General features: G+C 43.6%; 1 protein-coding gene and 1 pseudogene across 2 annotated transcripts; one reads left to right on the forward strand and one right to left on the reverse strand.

Annotated features, from left to right (window-relative positions):
* Positions 1-1,106: 1,106 nt before the first annotated feature.
* LOC140207646 (probable G-protein coupled receptor 139) lies at positions 1,107-5,670 on the forward strand. 2 transcript variants are annotated; one of them, XR_011888609.1, is made up of 3 exons: positions 1,107-1,211; positions 2,098-3,150; positions 5,324-5,670. XR_011888609.1 is itself a non-coding variant. In XM_072276199.1 (2 exons), the coding sequence occupies exons 1-2, from the start codon at positions 1,142-1,144 to the stop codon at positions 2,994-2,996; spliced, it is 969 nt and encodes a 322-aa protein (XP_072132300.1). In that variant the 5' UTR covers positions 1,107-1,141; the 3' UTR covers positions 2,997-4,431. The 2 variants fall into 2 exon arrangements, 1 of the variants encoding a protein (XP_072132300.1); XM_072276199.1 differs by lacking the exon at positions 5,324-5,670 and having other exon boundaries at positions 2,098-4,431.
* A 219-nt stretch (positions 5,671-5,889) lies between these two features.
* Positions 5,890-17,549, reverse strand: LOC140206899 (uncharacterized; annotated as a pseudogene).
* Between the last annotated feature and the right edge of the window lie 1,509 nt (positions 17,550-19,058).

Raw genomic sequence — 19,058 nt, forward strand, 5'->3', positions numbered from 1 at the left:
TTATTAGGAGTTCCACAATGGAAACAGAGTGATGAGACTTTCCCCAGTAAGCCGAGGGCCGCTCATCGGTGCGAGAACCACAATAGGCTGGGACCGGTGCACTGCAAGAACAGAAGGAAGTGTGGTTGAGAGGTGAGATTGAACGCATCCGCTGTTCTGCACATACTTATATTGATGATCGAAAGGCAATATACCTGAAGGAAAATCAGGAGAAAAAAATTCAAACTTTGTGGTAAATAATAGAACAGCCTGGGAACCTGCGGACAGTTCACAGATTTCACTTGCTACTTTTATTCAAAGAGCGAATGGATGGAGAAATAGTCGTAGAACTGTGGCACGTTTGAGAAAATCTTTAAAGTTAAGTAGACTGCATAGCAAGTCACGGGTATGAGGTGTTCAAGTCATTCACCAACAGAGGTCAGGGTCCTGCCAATCAATGTGTGCGCTGGAAAACATCGTTCTTCAAACTGTCCACAGCCCTCGCTAATTTCCCCAAGACACGTACCCTTTTTGATCACAGGTCTCTGGAATATCGCCGTGGATCTTTTAAAGCGTTTGGAGGAATATGTGCAGTGTATTTTATTGTAGCACATGTCAGCTGTCACTGTAATTTCCAACACTCAAAGCTCCCGAAATGACTGGAACGAACGAAAGAAAAGAATAAAAGAATGTTCCCCTTTAATAAAGAAGTGTTCTACATTTTCCCTGCCAGAAGACACTCCTTCCTTCAATTTCAGAAGCGAATGTGCTCCCTCAAATGTTACAAAATAAATCGACTTCAAGATTAAATGCCTACTTTAAAAGCAACCCAGATACATATATAAAAAAAAAATCCTATTTAAAAAACTGAAGCCGGGTAGCATGAAAGACTAACATGGAAAATTCACATTGCATTTTGTTTCAAAGTAAATAGATTGCAATATCCCCTGAGGAGTCACATTCATGACACGGGGACAGTGAGTAAACATAGATTAACGTAAGCGTTTGTGCAGTTGGTTGTCAATAATGTCCCTGACGTGATAGCCACGCTAATTGCCTCAGTAGAATTGCTCTCACCTCAATAAAAGTCTGCTTAACCGATCGCCAGTCCATCTGAGCAGCTGAAACGTTCTGTAGAACTGAACGCTGCTTCTGACGGAATATGGGATATCCGGCGATTTACTACATCGCGGCCATTTTCTATCCTGCACTTGTAGCGGTTGGTGTCCCCGGTAAGGTGCCGGAGCTGGTTACTTTATGTACGGTGCCGTCGTTACTCTGCTGCGGAATCCGCACTGTTACTGAGCGCAGGTGCTACCATCGGCTGAAACGTATTTCCCGGTTGGAGAATTCAGGCATCTGATTGTTTTATTTTAATTTTCCACACTTTGATCGAAGTGATTTTCCTTTTGTCATTTATGTTCGTGCCGATATTGGCATTGTTTCATAATTTCACCTGGCTAGGCATTCTGAAGTGATGCTGGTCTATACTTTTCTAGGTCCGAGTTTCTATCAGAGTAGATCATATTACAACGTGGCAGCTTATTTAAATGATTGTCCAGTCTATTTTCGACACGTAGGCCTGTTCTTACAAAAGTCACTAAATGATAACTTGTGCTTTGTATCTCTTGATTCCACTTTGTCATCGCTGCAAACAATCCCTTCAACTCTTTCACCTCTAATAATGGAAATGGTGTTGTTTACTGGCACGATCGTCCGTTCACCGGTACGTGAGTCCCGGAACTCGGATGCCTCGCTCTAAACTGTGGGAAGGTCGCCAATCCACTGACACTCACATCCGTCAGTGTCCTCCAGCCGGAGCGCAGCGACCAAGACCGCACACACTGGACTCCCGCTTTCCACTTCCAAACAGAATTCCATGGGGGTATTCCGAGATTTGCTGCTGAACATAGGTCCATTTTGCTTTCTCATTTCTTGAGGTTAATTTATGATCCTATCTCGGGGAAAATGCGGAGTCTCCAAATGCATCACCCGTTACCTGGTCGGAATGGCCTCAGCAAATCTGATGGTGGTTGTCGTTATTGCTTTAGTGGAACAGACAAACAATATCTACATTTATTCTAGTTATAATTCCATTTTTTTTTCAATTTATTGCAGTTAATTTAACGGCGATTGTGATCCTATTTCGTGGAAAATGTGGACTCTCCAAATGCATCACCCGTTACCTGGTTGGAATGGCAGCAGCGGATCTGATGGTGGTTATCCTTGTTGTTTTAGTGGAACAGACCAACAATATCTACATTTATTCCAGATTCCTGTTCATCACTCCTGTATGCGCTCTGACAGTTGTAATTGGGAGGGTAGCGACGGACTGTTCTATTTGGTTTACGGTTAGTTTTACCTTCGATCGCTTCATCGCAATATGTTGCCGAAAGCTGCGGGAACGATACTGCACCGACAGAACAGCAACGGTGGTTATCGTGACCGTGGTTATAGTGAGCTGCGGGAGAAGTGTCCCAATTTACTTCGCACTTGAACCTTACGTCATCATTGACAACACGCCGTGGCGGTGCATCGGCGGATATGAGTACGTTACTTCACCCGTGTGGAGAGGATACGAATTGCTGAACAGTATTTTAACACCATTACTACCAATCGGCTTACTCGTGGTGTTTAACGGGTTAACCGTAAGGCATATCGTTGTGGCAAATAGAGTCCGCAGAAGGCTTCTGCACAGCAGCGACAATCAGAAAGATGCCGAGGTGGAAAACCGCAGAAAATCGATGATTTTGTTGTTTTCTGTATCAGCTAATTTCATATTATTGTGGATGCCCTACGTAGCCTTTTCCCTGAAATGGCAAGTGCAAAACTATTTTTACCAGGACAGATATTTGAGTTCCCCGGTATACATTCTCCAACAATTTGGGTACATGTTGCAATTTCTCAGCATGTGCACCAATACTAGTATCTATACACTGACACAGAGGAAATTCAGAGAAGAGCTGAGGAATGGAATGACGTATGTGTTTACATTAAATGGCCATTTGTGCAGATAACGCCCGCGTCTAATGATAATACCGCGGAGTTTTCAAATAAAGCTGTTTTACAATGAACTGCATTGGCAAATACGTCTTGAATTCAAACAATCATTTGCCTGGTCATCCGGAAAATGCAGAATTGATGGAAGATTGCTGACTTCATGCAGTTCAGGTAGTAACAATACTAACGTTGAATGCTGCTGGCGTGATTGTTACAACGGTTGAAGTATGATCCAAACTATCACAGACATTCGACTGTCACAAGGGCAGGAATGGCTTCAGGACTTTCCGTGTTTTAGATTTTGAAAAATGGACCGGGTTGGGTAACAGAGTGTGAAGGGATTGCGATGGCAGACCAGAGATAGTATCACAGCTGCAGAAAGGGAGGACGACGTGGAGCGTTCGTTTGTTAATAGACTGTGAGACGAACGCGGAACCATGATCAGCTCATTTGGAGTATTCTATACAGTCGCCCACCAGATTAACAAAACAAACATTCAAGAAGAACAGTGAGGAAACGATCGGGAGCGGAACTTGGACATGTTATTGGCACTGACAATTGAAACGTCCCTAATATTCTTCGGCACCTCCCCCAGGGTAAAAGTTTTTGGTATGGCATAATTTATCAGTTGTGTCCAGGATGGATTCATGTCACTATGAGGCGGGCTAGTGAACAGTCCATATGAGATCTAATAGTAGAAAAGGAAACGGATCAGGTGGCAGATCTCTCCGCGGGTCAGCATTTCAGAATGATAGAGCAGAACTCCCCAACATTTACCTTGCACAGGGACAGGACCAGAGTGCATGGACTGTGTTTAATCGGGGGTCTGCGATTTATGGTGCTACCTGACAAGAACTTGGGAAGGACAATGGGAAATGGTGTTCTCAGGGAAATGCGAAAGAGATGTTGTTCAGGGAGCACTTACATAGGGTTCAATATAGGTTTGCCTCATTGAGGCAGGGAAATGATGATAGCTAAAGTAACCCTGGGTTACAAGAAATGTGGAGCAACCCATCAAGAGAAAAGAAAGAAAGATATTTACGGTTTAGGAAGAAAGGATCAGATAGGGCTATGGCGAGTCAGAAGGGGAGAAGAGAAGGCCTTGGCGAGTTGCTCTAACGTAAGTGAAGAACAGGAGGAGAGTGGAGATCGTGTGGGCAGATCAGAGGTGAAAGAGGAAAATTTGTGTCTGGAGTCCAAAGAGACATTGAAGCACCTCACTGAAGACTTTTGAATCGTGGCTTTATCATATCGGGTGTAGATACGTTCATATTTTGATCCCTTGAGCCCTGAATCCACATGGCCGGTGTGGAATCAGTGTCTCCCTCTGAAATCAATAATAAATGAAACATACAAAATGACACAAACTGACAACGCAGCGCGAGCAAAGTAAACATCCATACTCACACTTGTCTTCCTTCAAAACTATCGCAAGCAATTGCAGAATACAGAATAAACAACTTGTGAAGCAAAAGGCCTCAGCACGTATTCTACAGAACTTAGGAGAGTAAGATGTGGGGAGCTGAGGCTCCCATACACTAACACTTCATAGAATTTTGAAAAGTCTTGCAGGCTCCGAATTTCACATCCGTTCCTGGAAATCACTTCTGGCAAGGAGACACACAATTTCTGCCACATGTCTGGTGAAAAAGATGATGAATTCAATCATCCACGCAACACAAACTAAAGAAACACACGACTCCCAAAAAGTATTTCATTACCATAATCTTCCTCTTTCTCTTTCAATTGAACTCACTTATGATCCACACATTGTGGAATATTTTAAAACCGCAATGCAACCATATTTTAAAAATATCACAGAAAATGGCATGCTCTTATTTGTTCAACAGTTATCAAACATCTGCAATGGCAATCAGACAATATTTAATAGAGCCTTTCGATTCCAAGACAAAGAGACGCAGAAATTAATATTCAGCACAATTAAAATATGACGTCTCCACAACTCCAAACATTCAACGACTGCCAGGATTTCCCACCTCCAATTTCTGATCAAGAATGGCTGATCCCCAGCTGGGCTCCACCAGGAGCTGCTCTAAAAAGCCATCTTGTGGGCATTCTAGGAAATCACCCTCTTGGTATACAGCAACTACCTGACCTTCCCATTATATCTGCATGACTATCTCCCAGGAATACGGCAATATTGCTGTTTTGACATGCATTTTCCCTCTCTCGTTGCAATTTGTGGAAGATATACATACTACTGATGGAGGGATCTCTATAAAAATCCCATCAGTGTCTTTTCACTCTTGCTATTCCTCTGTTCTACCCACAGTGACTCAACACCTTCCGACTCTAATGATTTGATTTGATTTTTTACCAACAGAACCATACAACCTTCTCTGCCTACCTGTGTGTCCTATTCAAGAAACATGCAAGTATATGGGACACAAGAGACCCTGCAGGTGCTGGGAAGCTACAGCAATACGCACAATGTGCTGGAGGAGATCAGCAGGTCAGGCAGTGTCTATGGTTGGGAATCAACATCTTGGGCCAAGACCCTTCATCAGAACTCTTGATACACAGGTATCTGGAATATCAACAAGCAGAGAAAATAGAAAGTAGTGTGAAAAAGCAAAAACATGTTTCAAAATTTACTTCAAGGCTTAAGAACATTTGCCAAACATATTTCCATGGTATAGCAAATACAACAAAGGCAATAAACTCTTTCACTATTCCCATATTAATATATTCCTTGGCAAAATATCTTGGTTCCATTCCAATCTGGAAACTTTACAAAAAAAAATAAGAACTGAAATGACAAATTCAGAAAAGACTATTTACACTCAAACACACTTAGATTAACACTACCAAGGACAGAAGGAGGAAGAGCTATAACTTAAAAAAAAATCACTCAACAGTCTGGTAAGATTTCTAAAGTATATATTTTCATCAAAAATACAGGATTCAGCACTCCATGCGAGTATATACAATTCTGATAAGAAATACAGACCAGAAAACTTAAATGAGAGGCCAACCCAGAAAAATGAATCATCACTATGGAAGAAAACATTAACCAGTGGAATGAGTATGACCCTCCATGGGAGACATCCCAATGATCTGAGCAGACGAGATGGTGACAAGGAAGCTTCGAGAACCTGACTGCGAGTTGGAGACCTCTTCACAGAAATAGGGGTTTCTTGGGGAAATACAGAACAAGGTAGTTAACATTTTAAAATATCAAAATTACATTAAAGACAAACAAACCAGGCAATAAATGCAGAAAATGCCAAGGGAAACCAGACACAGTCCAAAACATTCTGGGATCCTGCAGGAATTTAACTCAATCTGATTACTTGTATAGGTACAATCAAGTGACAAATATCATTCACCAAAATCTTGCTTTAAAATACAAACTTATGAATGACCACCGTAACATCATAAAGGCACAATAAATTCAAGCCTTATCCAGTTTTAGAGTAAAAATCTTACAAAGTATATGATAATCAATACATAACCACTAATAGGACAATCCGTAATAACCATCCGGATATAATATTACAGGATAAACAAGCAGGAACAACTCCCTCAATAGATAAAAACATTCCCCACACACACATGTTCCTCAACCAGAGGAGCACCTCACAACAGGCAGTGTTTGTGTCATCAGTCAGACAAACAAATTATTTTCCCTGTCAATCAGCTTCCAAATGTTGCTACTCTGACATATGTTGCCACGCCCCGCTGCTGATACCCTTCTCCTCATTATACATTCTTACCCCGACCATCGTCCAGAGCCCCAAACTCTGCCCTGTGCCCGCCTCTGGTTTCTGACTCTTCTCTGTTGAACATCCAACTGATGGTTTTCCATTCTGTTTTCAGTCTTTAGAGGACAGTGGTGTTTTCTAACAACCCTTTAGAAGCAGAAAAAATGACCCATAATGTGAAAAAGAGTCATGATTAAGAAGGTTAACTCACAATGTCATTCTCCCTCAGCCCAGAGATTGGAGGGGCAAAGAATATCTCAGACAGAACTGCAGTCAGCTCGACTTCTTCAGTCTGCAGAGAATTCAGGGGAAACCTCTTAATTCACAGAGTGGTGACTGTTTGGAAGCCATCACCACAGGGAGAGCGAGAGGGGAACAACAGGGGAGGATTTAAAAGGACTGTCATGGAACTGAATCACTGGCAGGGTCCAGATGGCCTGAGTTGACTCTCTTCTGTACACTAGTTGTGTTGTAAATTCACTAAGTACTGGAGATAGAGTTTAAAATAGAACTGAGTTATTTGTCTAGGATCCAGAATATTAAACTCCAGTCCCGTTAAAGGTGAATGTGCAGCAGAAGAAACTCCTCCCATGCCCAGTGACCAGGGTGCAGAACTGGGTGTGGTGAGCAGCAGCAATAATTGCAGAGTTCAGCACCGACAGTCACTGCTGAAATTGCATTGAGAAACAATGATGGACAAATACCAGCATGCAGCTTATTGAAACTTTCTCTCCAGTGTGAACCCGGTAGTGTGACACAAGTGTAACATGCTGTAGGTTTCACTGCTAACATAATAGCCTCTCTGTAATATTTCACTGCTGAGGTAATGGTTTCTCTGCAGCAGCAATGTTTGGGTTATGACTAGAGATAACAGGGTTTTGGAGTGTGGGTGATCCAACAAGAGAAACGTTCTTTCTTGTAAGTCTGGAAGAGGGATTTTCGTGGTCTTTTGCCGGGGAGAGATGAGAAGACGCGAATGGAGAGAGTGGGCCCTTTTTCTTATTTCTTCACGAACCGTATAGTCAAAGTAAGAATTATAAAGCGCAATCCTTTAATCACAGATTGTGTACTGTTTATTATTTCAGGGTACTGATTTGTAACAGGGGACACATCGTGCAGTATCCACCCAAATGAGATTTCTCAAGTTTTGCTGGGCTGGGGGGCTATCACCCCCTATATTATACTGCTAGCCAAAACAAGAGTTACATAAGGCCAGATGACTGAGTGAATCACTTCCCACATTCACAGCAGATGAATGGCCTCTCCCCAATGTGAACTCGCTCATGTAACTTCAGTTGAGATGAATGAGTGAATCCTTTCCCACAGACAGAGCAGGTGAACAGTCATTTCCCTGTGTGGGCTGACTGGTGTTTCTGTAGGCGATATGATGAAGTGAATCCCTTCTCACAAACTGAGCACGTGAATGGCCACTCTCCGGTGTGAACTGACTGGTGTCTCAGTAGGTGATATGAGGAAGTGAATCCCTTTCCACAGTCTGAGCAGGCAAATGGCCTCTCTCCATTGTGAACTCTCTGATGTTCCTTCAGTTGGGATGACAAAATGAAGCCCTTCCCACAGTCTGAGCAGGTATAAGGCCTCTCCCCAGTGTGAACTCGCTGATGTATCTTCAGTAGAGATGACTGAGTGAATCCCCTCCCACAGTCTGAGCAGGTGAATGGCCCTTTCCCTGTGTGGGCTGACTGATGTCTTAGTAGATGAGATGACCGATTGAATCCCTTCCCACAGTCTGAGCAGGTGAACCGTCACTTCCCAGTGTGAACTGACTGGTGTCTCTGTAGGGAGGATGATTCAGTGAATCCCTTCCCACACTCTGAGCAGGTGAATGGCCACGCCCCAGTGTGAACTCGCTGATGTACCTTCAGTTGAGATGACTGAGTGAATCCCTTCCCACAGTCTGAGCAGGTGAATGGCCACTCTCCGGTGTGAACTGACTGGTGTCTCAGTAGATGAGATGACTGAGTGAATCCCTTCCCACAGTCCGAGCAGGTGAACGGCCACTCCCCAGTGCAAACTCGCTGGTGAGCCATTAGGTCAGATGACTGAGTGAATCCTTCCCCACAAATTCAGCAGATGACCAGTCTCTGCCCAGTGTGAAATGACTGGTGTGTCCACAGGTGGGAAGAGTGACTGAATCCCTTCTCACCCACAGAACAGGTGAATGGCCTTGTCCCAGTGTGAATTTGCTGATGTACCTTCATGAATTGACCTTGAATCCCCACAGTCTGAAAAGGTGAATGGCCTCTCCCCTGTGTAAACTGACAGGCATGCCAGTTAGTCAGATGATTGAGTGAATCCCTCGCCACAGTCTGAGCAGGAAGGAAGGTCGAGTGAATCCCTTGCTCCACTTCTTAAATATCTGGACAGAGACAGCAAAACTGGTGTGTTGTGTTTGAGATTCCTGTAGATATATTCCTTGTCGTTTTTAACCTGAAAAATGATTTATAAAATCCATCAATGAGTGGAAGACAACACTTAAGAAGAGATCACTCGAGTTGTCAAGGTGTGATCTGGCATCACACTGTTACAGTGAAGTTCAACGCAAGTTGGAGAGAGAAATCATCTTCTAACTGGGCACAGTACTGGTATCTGGAATGACCATTAAACTCTCTGAAGCTCTTCCTGTCTCTATAAGAATCGGGCATTTCTGCATCTCCAATCTGTTACTTGGCTCAGTTTAACACTCTCCATTGGTATTATTCCCTGTTCCCACTGAGCTGCATGGGTGCCTGGCCCCACACTAACTGAAACACTGTCAGACAAATCGCCTTTGTTGACGTGCAGCTGGGATTTTCTATTATCTACTGTCAATGTGAAGTGCCACAGTTTTAAAGCCATGTAAACATTTCCTGACCAGATGAATGGTTGGTCCACACAGCTGTTAAAAGGAATTACATTAATATTAGTACTATTTCATGTCACAGAGTCATAGAAAAGTACAACATAGAAACAGGCCCTTTGGGCCTTCTAGTTTGTGCTGAACTATTTAAACTGCCTACACCCACACCCATACCATCCAGGTACTTATACAAACCTCCTAAATGCTGAAATTGAGCTCGCATGCAACAGTTGGACTGTCTGCTCATTCCACACCTGGATGACCATCTGTGTGAAGAAGTTTTCCCCCATTTTCCCCTTAATGTTTCACCTTTCACCCTTAACCCATGACCCTGGTTGCAGTCCCAACCAATCTCAGTGGAAAAAGCCAGCTTGCATTTACTCCATCTATAACTCTCATAATTTTTTCACACCTCCATCAAATCTCCCCTCAATCTCTACATTCCAAGGAATAAAGCCCAGACCCGTTCAATCTCTCCTTATAACCCAAGACCTCCAGACCTGGCAAAATCCTTGTGAATTTCTTCTGAACTCTTTCAAACTCTTTTACATCTTTTCTGTAGGTTGGTGACCAAAACTGCACACAATACTCCAAATTATGCCTCACCAATATCTTGTACAATGTCAACATAACATCCATCTCCTCTACTTACCACTTTCGTTTATGAAAGCCAATGTGCCAAAATCTTTATTTCCATCCTGTTGAACTGTGCCACCAGTTTCAGTGAAATATAGACCTGTATTCCCATGCCCCTTTCTTCTACAACATTCCTCAGTGCCCTACCAGTCACGGTGTAAGACCTACCCTGGCAGCAACTACCAAAGCACAACACCTCACGCTTGTCTGCATTAAATTCCATTTTCCATTTCTCAAACCATTTTTTTCCAGCAGTCCAGATCGCACTGCAAGCCATGATAGTCTTCCTCACTGTCTACTGCACCACCAGTCCTGGTGTCATCCTCAAATTTGCTGATCCAGTTAACCACACTATCATCCAGATTACTGATAGAGATGACAAACAACAACAGACCCAGCTCTGATCCATGTGGCGCTCCACTAGTCACAGGTTTTCAGTCAGAAAGGCAACTATCTGCTACAACACTCTGGTGAGGAAGTTTTAAGGGTATTGGGGGATGTAAGAAATGATTCTTGGGTTCTTGTAAATAACAGGTTAAAACTAAGTCCAAACTTATGTGTGCTTTGTTCCGGATAGTGTGCAAATTTCTGTTCTGTCCTTCACTGAGGAATCTGCTTGCAGCTTGTTTAGATTAACGACTCACAGATATCTCTTGGGAATGTTATGTAGAGCTGAGTTCTCATGAGACACGAATTGAACTAAATTCATTCCTTTGTCTAACAAAAGAGAATAACTGATAAGGATTGGACAGAACATTCATTTGTATTTAAAACCCTGATTTAGTGGACTCTCTTATCTAAGAAATTAAGTTTTGCTCCAACAGCCTTGGTGGGAATACCAGTTGAACTAAAGTGCTCTTTGTTTCGCTAGTTCTATAACTGTAACGTTTCTGCATGTTGGACTGAGATTCATCATGAGCAGCCAGAGGGAGACGAATTCTGTCTCTCTGATGCTTGGCCCCGAGCTTCTTGCCGGCTGAGTTCGAACAAATAAACTGGGGAAAAGGATAAAGTAAAGAACTGTTTGTAGTGTTGTTATTCATCTAGCAAATTTAAGTTTACACCATAAAAAAGTATCCCATCCGGATACTTCACACCTTTGTACGGCTACTTTCTTCTTTTGACTTCAAGAAATAGAAGAGAACTGTGGACACATCATGGACACAAGTCTCCCCTCCATGGACTCTCTCTATACCTCCTGCAGCCTCAGTAAATCAGGCAACATAGTTAAAGATTCCCAAGCCTAGGGACATTTTCCATTATGCTGTTATAAGCAAACTGAAAATTCCTCAGCATTGTTAGATGGACTCTTGATTTCATAATGTAACTCGATGTGACCTTGCACCATATGTCTACCTGCAGTGGATTTTCTCTGTAACCATAATGCTTTGTTACACTCTGTTAATGAATTACCATAACCTACTGTTGTAATGTGTTGATCTGAGAGGATGGTATGCAGGACAAAATTTTCATTAAACCTTGGTACATGACAATAATAAACAATTTCCTACTTTAATTGTGTGGAAATATTAGACAGACTGAGCTTCTCCTCTGGAACTTCCGGAGGGATATTTAACCGAAGTGTACAAATGTTTGAGAAGCCCAGAAAAACAGAAAAGGCTTCCTTCTTGCATTAATAGGGTTATATACCTCGAAACATTGACTGCTCTTCGGCAAGTTGTAACAGTGGAATAAAGTCAATGGGGAAAAAAAATGCCCACCCACAATGAGAGAACGTGACAGATCTGGATCTCACTCCCTTGTCTGAATGGAAGAAAGATTAAACTGCACAACCACGAGAAACAAACCTTGCACACATGAAGTCAGACCCCAGTGTAGCAAAACCATGCATGACATCAGGCATGTGGAGGGGGAGGGAAGGAGAGGGGATAAGATTTTTGGTTCCATGGCTCTCTTCCAGGGAAGGTGGGACCTGTACAGAAGGGACCACAACAAGAGAGAAGGTTCTTTGGAAACTGAAGATCTGAAGGCAGGTAAGTCACTTGGACTAGATGGTTTGCACCCACTGTTCTGAAAGAGGTAGCCGGAGAGATTGTGGAGACATTAGTAATGATCCTTCAAGAACCACTAAATTAGGGAATGGTTCTGAAAGACTGGAAAGTTGCAAATGTCACTCCACTCTTCAAGAACGGAGAGAGGCAATGAAAGGAAACTATACACCACTCAGTCTGACAGTGGTTTGAACGGTGTTGGAGACGATTGGTAAGGATGTGAATTCAGGGTACTTGAAGGCACAAGATAAATTAGGCCGGAGTCAGCGTTGTTTCCTCAAGGGAAAATCTTGTCTGATAAATTTGTTGGAATGCTTTGAAGAAATAATAAGCAGGGTAGACAAAGGAGAATTGGTTGATGTTGTGTGCTTGGATTTTCAGGCCTTTGACAAGGTGCCACACGTGAGGCTCCTTAACGAGCTCTGAGCCTATGTTATTACAGGGAAAAGGTAGTGACTGATTGGCAGGAGGAAACGAGTGGGAATAGAGACAGCCTTTTCTGGCTGGCTACTGGTTTCTAGTGGAGTTCCACAGGGGTCTATGTTGGGAACGATTCTTCTCATGTTATATGCCAATGATCTGGATGATGGAATTGATGACTTTGTTGCAAAGTTTGCAGTGGATGTAAAAATAGGTGGAGGGGCAGGTCGTTTTGGGGAAGTAGGGACGCTACAGAAAGATCAGGAAAATGGGCAAGGAAATGGCAGATGGAATACTGTTTTGGGAGGTGCATGATTATACACTTTGCTAGAAGAAATGAAAGGGTTGGCTATTCTCTAAATGGAGAGAATGTACAAAAAAAATCTGAGGTGCAAATGGACTTGGGAGCCATTGTTCAGGATTCCCTAAAGGTTGATTTGTGCATTCAGTCTTTAATGAGGAAGGAAAGTATGATGTTTGCATTCAGTTCAAGAATATAAAATATAAATACAAAACTAAATATAAAAGTGAGGATGTAATGTTGAGACTTCACAAAGCTCCTGGATTATTCTCAGCAGTTTTGGGCCCCTTATCTCAGAAAGGATGTGCTAATACTGGAGAGAGTTCAAAGGAGGTTTACGAAAATGAGTACAGAATTGAATGGCCTGTCATATGAGAATATTTGATGGCTCTGGACCTGTATTCAGAGGAATGAAGGATGATTTCTTTGAATCCTATCAAATGGTGAATGGCCTTGATGGAGTGGATGTGGAGAGGATGTTTCCTGTGTTGAGAGAGTCCAGGACCAGAGGACACAACCTCAGATTAAAGGGGATAGGCGGGCATTCTTTTAGAAAGGATATGGGGTAAATTTCTTCAGCCAGAGAGTGGTGAACCTATGGAATTCTTTGCCATGAGATGCTGTGAATGCCAAGTACTTATGGATATCAAAGGCAAAGGTTCCTAAATTCTTGATTGATGACGGTTTATGGGGAGAAGGAGGGAGACTGGGAATGAGGAAAATTGGAACAGGCATGAATAAATGGCAGAACAGGAGAAATGGGCCAAATGGCCTAATTTTGCTCCTATGTTTTATGGTTTTATGTGGGGGCATCAGAATGACGTCACATATGGGTGAAAGTTTGTACTGAAAAGCTGTTTAATGGAGTTTTTTTATGATTTCGGGGAGTGAGCGAAGGAAACCGAATGGGTTTCATCAGTGAACCAACATTGTGTGATTTAAAGTCCCCTGCAAGATACCCTGCTCTGCCATGTTGTCCGTAGAGTGGGCAGTGTGCTGCTTGTCTCGAGTTGGGTCACAAAACTCCAATGTTTCTGAGGAGGACTTCCCAGAGTGATCTGGTCTGGGGTGGTTCAATCAGTGCAGTGTCTCGTTGTTTTGTATTTTCAGAAACAACAGTTTTACTAATATAAACCAGAATTGCCAGCAGGGTAAAGACAGGTTCATATCAGTTAACTAAAGACCTCTCGTCCCTGTGGTCCTTGTCTCCCGGCAATCTAAACACCCCAACAGTGTAGGTACCCGTTCATCTAAAAGTGAGTGAATCATTCCGATAGTTGATCACTGAGAGGAATTATATTTGTTGGGAACAGCTAGACGATAGGAAGCAGATGATGATGATAGGAAGCTGTTTATTGGAGTCGAGGCCCTGTACCTCGTGGAGTTCTCCAGAGTTTGGGTAGTGAGTTTGCAGCAAGTAATTTCAAAGAATTACCTCTTTTTGCAAGGTAGTAAATATAAGCACCCCTCTTTCCCTCTCCACACTTAGAACCCACCAAAAGCTACTTCAGAAGATGCAAGTTCTTCAAATGAGCAAACACTGAGAGAATGTGCGTGAGTTTAAAGAGCTGGGATACTGACAGAATATTACCAGACCTGGAGTGATTGCAACTGGGTCTGACAAAGGCATAACTGATATTTCTGGGCACATTCATTCTCACCTCAACTATTCCCTACCTTGCTTTGTACAGATATGTAATGTCTAAAGGACCAGTGTCTGAGTAAATGAGACTCACCAAACTTTCTCCTGATGAATCAATGGAAACCCTGAGTCAGATGGGTTCTCTCCAGTTTGTGCTCTCAGTCCTCGGGCTGGTTCACTTGCTACTGTTCCCTCATCTTCACTCGTGGTTCACTTCCAGTTGTGGGTTTTTCTTCCAATAAAACTCTCACCGCAGGTCTAACTTTAACATGAAAGATAATGAAGCATGTCAACAATACAAAGGAGAACAAAATATTTCTGCTCACTGAAATCTAAACATTGAAGACAAATATAATGATCTCAGTGAACAAATCTGTAATTGTCCCTGACAAGTCACAAGACTTGATTTGGGATAGGAAGGACTCATCGTTCAGTCATGGTAAGATATGAGATGGAGGAACAGAATTAGGTGATTTGATCCATCGAGTCTGCTCCAGCACTCAACCATGGCTGAGATTTATTCCAACACTATATTCCTGCCTTCCTCCTGTAACCCTGAAGCTACTTAGCAATCATGAATATATTAATCTTTGCCCTAAATATACACAAATGGGAGCCTCAACCACACTCAGTGGCAACAAATTCCATGCATCAGCCATCTTTTGGCTGAAGAAATTTTTCTCATCTCAGTTTCTTTATTCTGAGACTGTGCTGTCAAATCAGACTCTCTGTGTAATGGAAACGTCCTCTCCATGTCCACTGTATCCAGGCTTTTCAGCATTCAGTCAGTTTACTTAACCACACACCTGCTTTCACCACCCCGTTAAAGGCTCCTCATTCATAAAGCCGATCATTTCTGAGATTACTCATGTGAACCTTGTTAGCAACAACTACACTGAACACGTTTTCACGTATAACAGACAATCAGGAAATGTAAACCATTCCAGGGTGAACGTAATAAAAAGAAACTGGAATCACCAGAATCACTCAACAGGAGAGGAGCTGCTGTGGGCAGAGCAACAAATTTAACGATTCAGGTTCACAATCTTCTGTCAGAATGCATTCACAATTTTCCATTTTTAGTGCAGACCGCCAGCAACGTGAGTTCCTGTTTGATTTCCACTGCCTGACAGACAGGTGACAGTGAGGAGGAATTTCCATACACAGTTTGAACACTGAACCCCCAGGTCTATTTCTACTGGTGTAAACACAGAACAGCCCATTTGATCACAGCCTCTCCTTGTGAGGGATGGAATACAAACTCATTCTCTCCTCAGATTAACAGCCATTTCTTCCAAAGGAACTCCAGATATGAACATTTGATCCCAGACCAGAAATATTCGCTCAACACCTCATAAACCTGGGTCCATTTTACTTGGATCTAAAACTGTGATATCCCAGGACCCAACCTCACAGAGCCACACAGCTGGACGTGTCACTTACCCACACTGAGAGTCTCACACATCGTCCCCACATCTCTCACTGGGTGGTGCAGTCAGGGATTCCCCCACAACCAATGTCCAGCTGCTTGAAATTTCTGCTTCATTGCAGAAGTACGACCACCCAGCCCCATCTGCAGAAGCAGTGACCAATGTCAAAGCCAAAACACCAACAGTTCCATATCCCTGGAATGCCGATCACAGAATTATATCCCAAGCACCAACTCTCCCAGTACTCTTTGCTACCAGTAAAATGCTGCAGTGTGTCAGCCAGTCACAGTTCACAACTAGCACCTCCACACCAATGCACAACAGAACTGGAACCTGATGACCCTTTGGCATTCCAGCTCACAAAAACTGATTCCAGAAATAACTCAGCGAGGCCAAAGCTGTAAAAGAACACATTGCAATGAAGACAAGTGTTAGAAGAAAGATTGCTGATATATATTATTGAAGAGGTGTAATGCAGGGTGGACCAAGGTTGACCCAGATGGTTGATATACATCACTAAAGCTGGGGGGGAGAGAGACTGGACAGAGGTTGAACAAGATGGGCAGGGAATGAGCAAATGGAACCAGGTGGAGAAGAGTTCAAGGAGGATCAGTGATGGTTCTCCAGCAATACATAGATACAGAATTAATAGTACACACTACCGTATAAAAGATCTTAAAATGACAAAGTTAGAACAAACAATAAGAACTTTGGCATTTACAATTTGACCCTCACCAAATTTTTATCAGCACACCATAGAAAGTTTCCCATCTGGGCACTTCAACCCCTTGCATGGTAACTACTCTGCCCGTGACTGTAAGGAACTGCAGAGACCTTTGGATACAGATCAGCACATCACAGAAACCATTCTCCCCCCTAGACTTCCCAGTCCCTCGGTAAGCAGGCAGTGAAATCAAACATCCCCTCAACCTGGGACGTCCTCCCTCACCCACCCCAGTCAGGGAGAAGACACAACAGCCATAATGCTCAAGGACTGACGCGAGGAGCCTCAGGAAGCGAGGCGAGTTGGGGGAAGTTAACGGGACTCAGTGGCCAACATCAGATTCCCCAACACAATATGGAGGAAGCATCACCACACATCCTGGGATTGCAGAAATATACCACGTGATCGTGCGTCGCAAAGCGGAGGGCGGGGCAAATCTGCTGGAAGCAGCCTCACGTGACCTGTTGGCGGGACTGCTATTTCAATTCTGCGGAAATAGACAGCCTGGATCCTGGTTTGAATCGTTCAATGCAGATTAAGTGAAGTCTACACATTTTTGACGAGCCCAGATAACTGGGTACTAAATGAGTAATCGGCCCTCAGTTCCGGGCTCACGGCCAACATCGGATCTTCCCGCTCAGGATCTATACTCACCAATGGGAAAGTGATATCTTCGGCCCGCAAACAGTGATCCCGACGCCCGGGTCCCCAAGCGAGGAAGCGAGGACACTTTCCCGAACTCACAGACGATCCGCTTCAGCACTGGAGGAGAAAGGTAAACACCGCTCACTCGGAGACTGTGAGCATGCCCGAAGTGATTATTGCATCATCCGGAGGGCGGGGCTTCGGAAACAGACGCGCAGATGCTGCCCATCTGCGGTTAAATGGGAGGGGCGAACGGGGTCACGTGACGTGTGTGTGTGTGTGTGTGTGTGTGTGTGTGTGTGTGTGTGTGTGTGTGTGTGTGTGTGTCTCTCTCTCTCTCTCTCTCTCTCTCTCTCTCTAACTCTCTCTCTCTCTAACTCTCTCTCTCTCTTCCCCACCCCCCAACCCAGGCAGAGCATTCCAGCTACCCACCACTATGTGGAAATAAACAAACTTGCCCCTCACATCTCCTCTCACCTTGAATGTATTAGACATTTCAACCCCCTGGAAAATTATATCATCTCTCCACTCTATCTATTCCTCTCGTAATCTTATAAACGTTCATCCAGTCTCACCCCAGCCTGCGCCGCTCTGTACAAAACAAAATAAGTTTGTCCAACCTCTCGTTATAGCTCATGCCCTCCAATCCAGGCAGTATCCTGGTAAACCTCCTCTGCGCCCTCTCCAAAGCCCCGACATCCTTCCGAGAGTGGGGGCGACCAGAACTGTATGAAACACTCCAGATGTGGTCTAACTAGTTTTATAAAGCTGTGTTACAAACTGTAACGTTTTAGAAACGAACCAGCAGCAATAGAGATCACACTAGAGTCTGGTTTTGATGTTAAAATCGTTATCTTTATTAATACCTACTTATTACATAGTAACTTAACCGTATAAAGGAAAGTTAACAGTGTTATGTGTATATATGTGTAAATATAACTCTCAAACTATCGAGCCTGAGGGACCAAAGCTTAGAGTCTTGAGACGGTAAAGCAGGAAAGTTCAGTAATCCACGGAATAAATGATGGGAGAGAGATATTTGTAATCCAGGGTGAAACGTAGAGAAAAGGCCGTTACACCAAAATAACCGTCGTCGAAGTTCTTATCCGTTGAATCCGTCCACATACAAGTTATCAGCGAAAGTGACCTGTCACAGGAATACGGTTTTCCAGGGGTTACCACACAACATACCCAGGCAAGGGTTAACACAAGCGGTCCCCCAAGATATTCCAAAATCCACTCCTGTGGATATTATGAAGTGATAGCTACACGCATTCGTTGTGGTTCCGTGTACCGATGATCAACCCACTCCTGCGGGCATAGGAGAGTTCCAAGCCTCAGCTGCGACAAACTGAAACTATCAGCTTTTCCAGTCTCTCTCTCTCTAGACTGGCCGACTGCCTGTCTGCAGATCGCTCTCTCTCTCTCTTATGGTTAAATCCACAGTTAGCGCCGTCAGCCTGTGACTGACGTCATAGTCCCGCCTCCTCACTGCGGCGCTCTTAAAGACACAGTCACAGTCCGACCGCAGGCTCGCAACAGCCGCAACACAACTTCCCGACTTTTCAACTCAATGCTTCAACTAATAAAGACAACCACACCATTTGCCTTCTTAACCACCCAATCAATCTGTGCAGTCTCTTTCAGGGAGCGATGAACCTGGAGTCTAAGATCCCTCTGATCATCA

The sequence above is a fragment of the Mobula birostris genome, chromosome 13 (genome assembly GCF_030028105.1).
Source record: "Mobula birostris isolate sMobBir1 chromosome 13, sMobBir1.hap1, whole genome shotgun sequence".
In the NCBI taxonomy this organism is placed as follows: Eukaryota; Metazoa; Chordata; class Chondrichthyes; order Myliobatiformes; family Myliobatidae; genus Mobula; species Mobula birostris.

Excerpts from the sequence above, each read along its gene's own strand:
- LOC140207646 (XM_072276199.1), top strand. The coding sequence starts at position 1,142 with ATGGGATATCCGGCGATTTACTACATCGCGGCCATTTTCTATCCTGCA. Across the intron at positions 1,212-2,097 it reads TGTAGCGGTTGGTGTCCCCG|TTAATTTAACGGCGATTGTG; the intron begins GTAAGGTGCCGG and ends AATTTATTGCAG.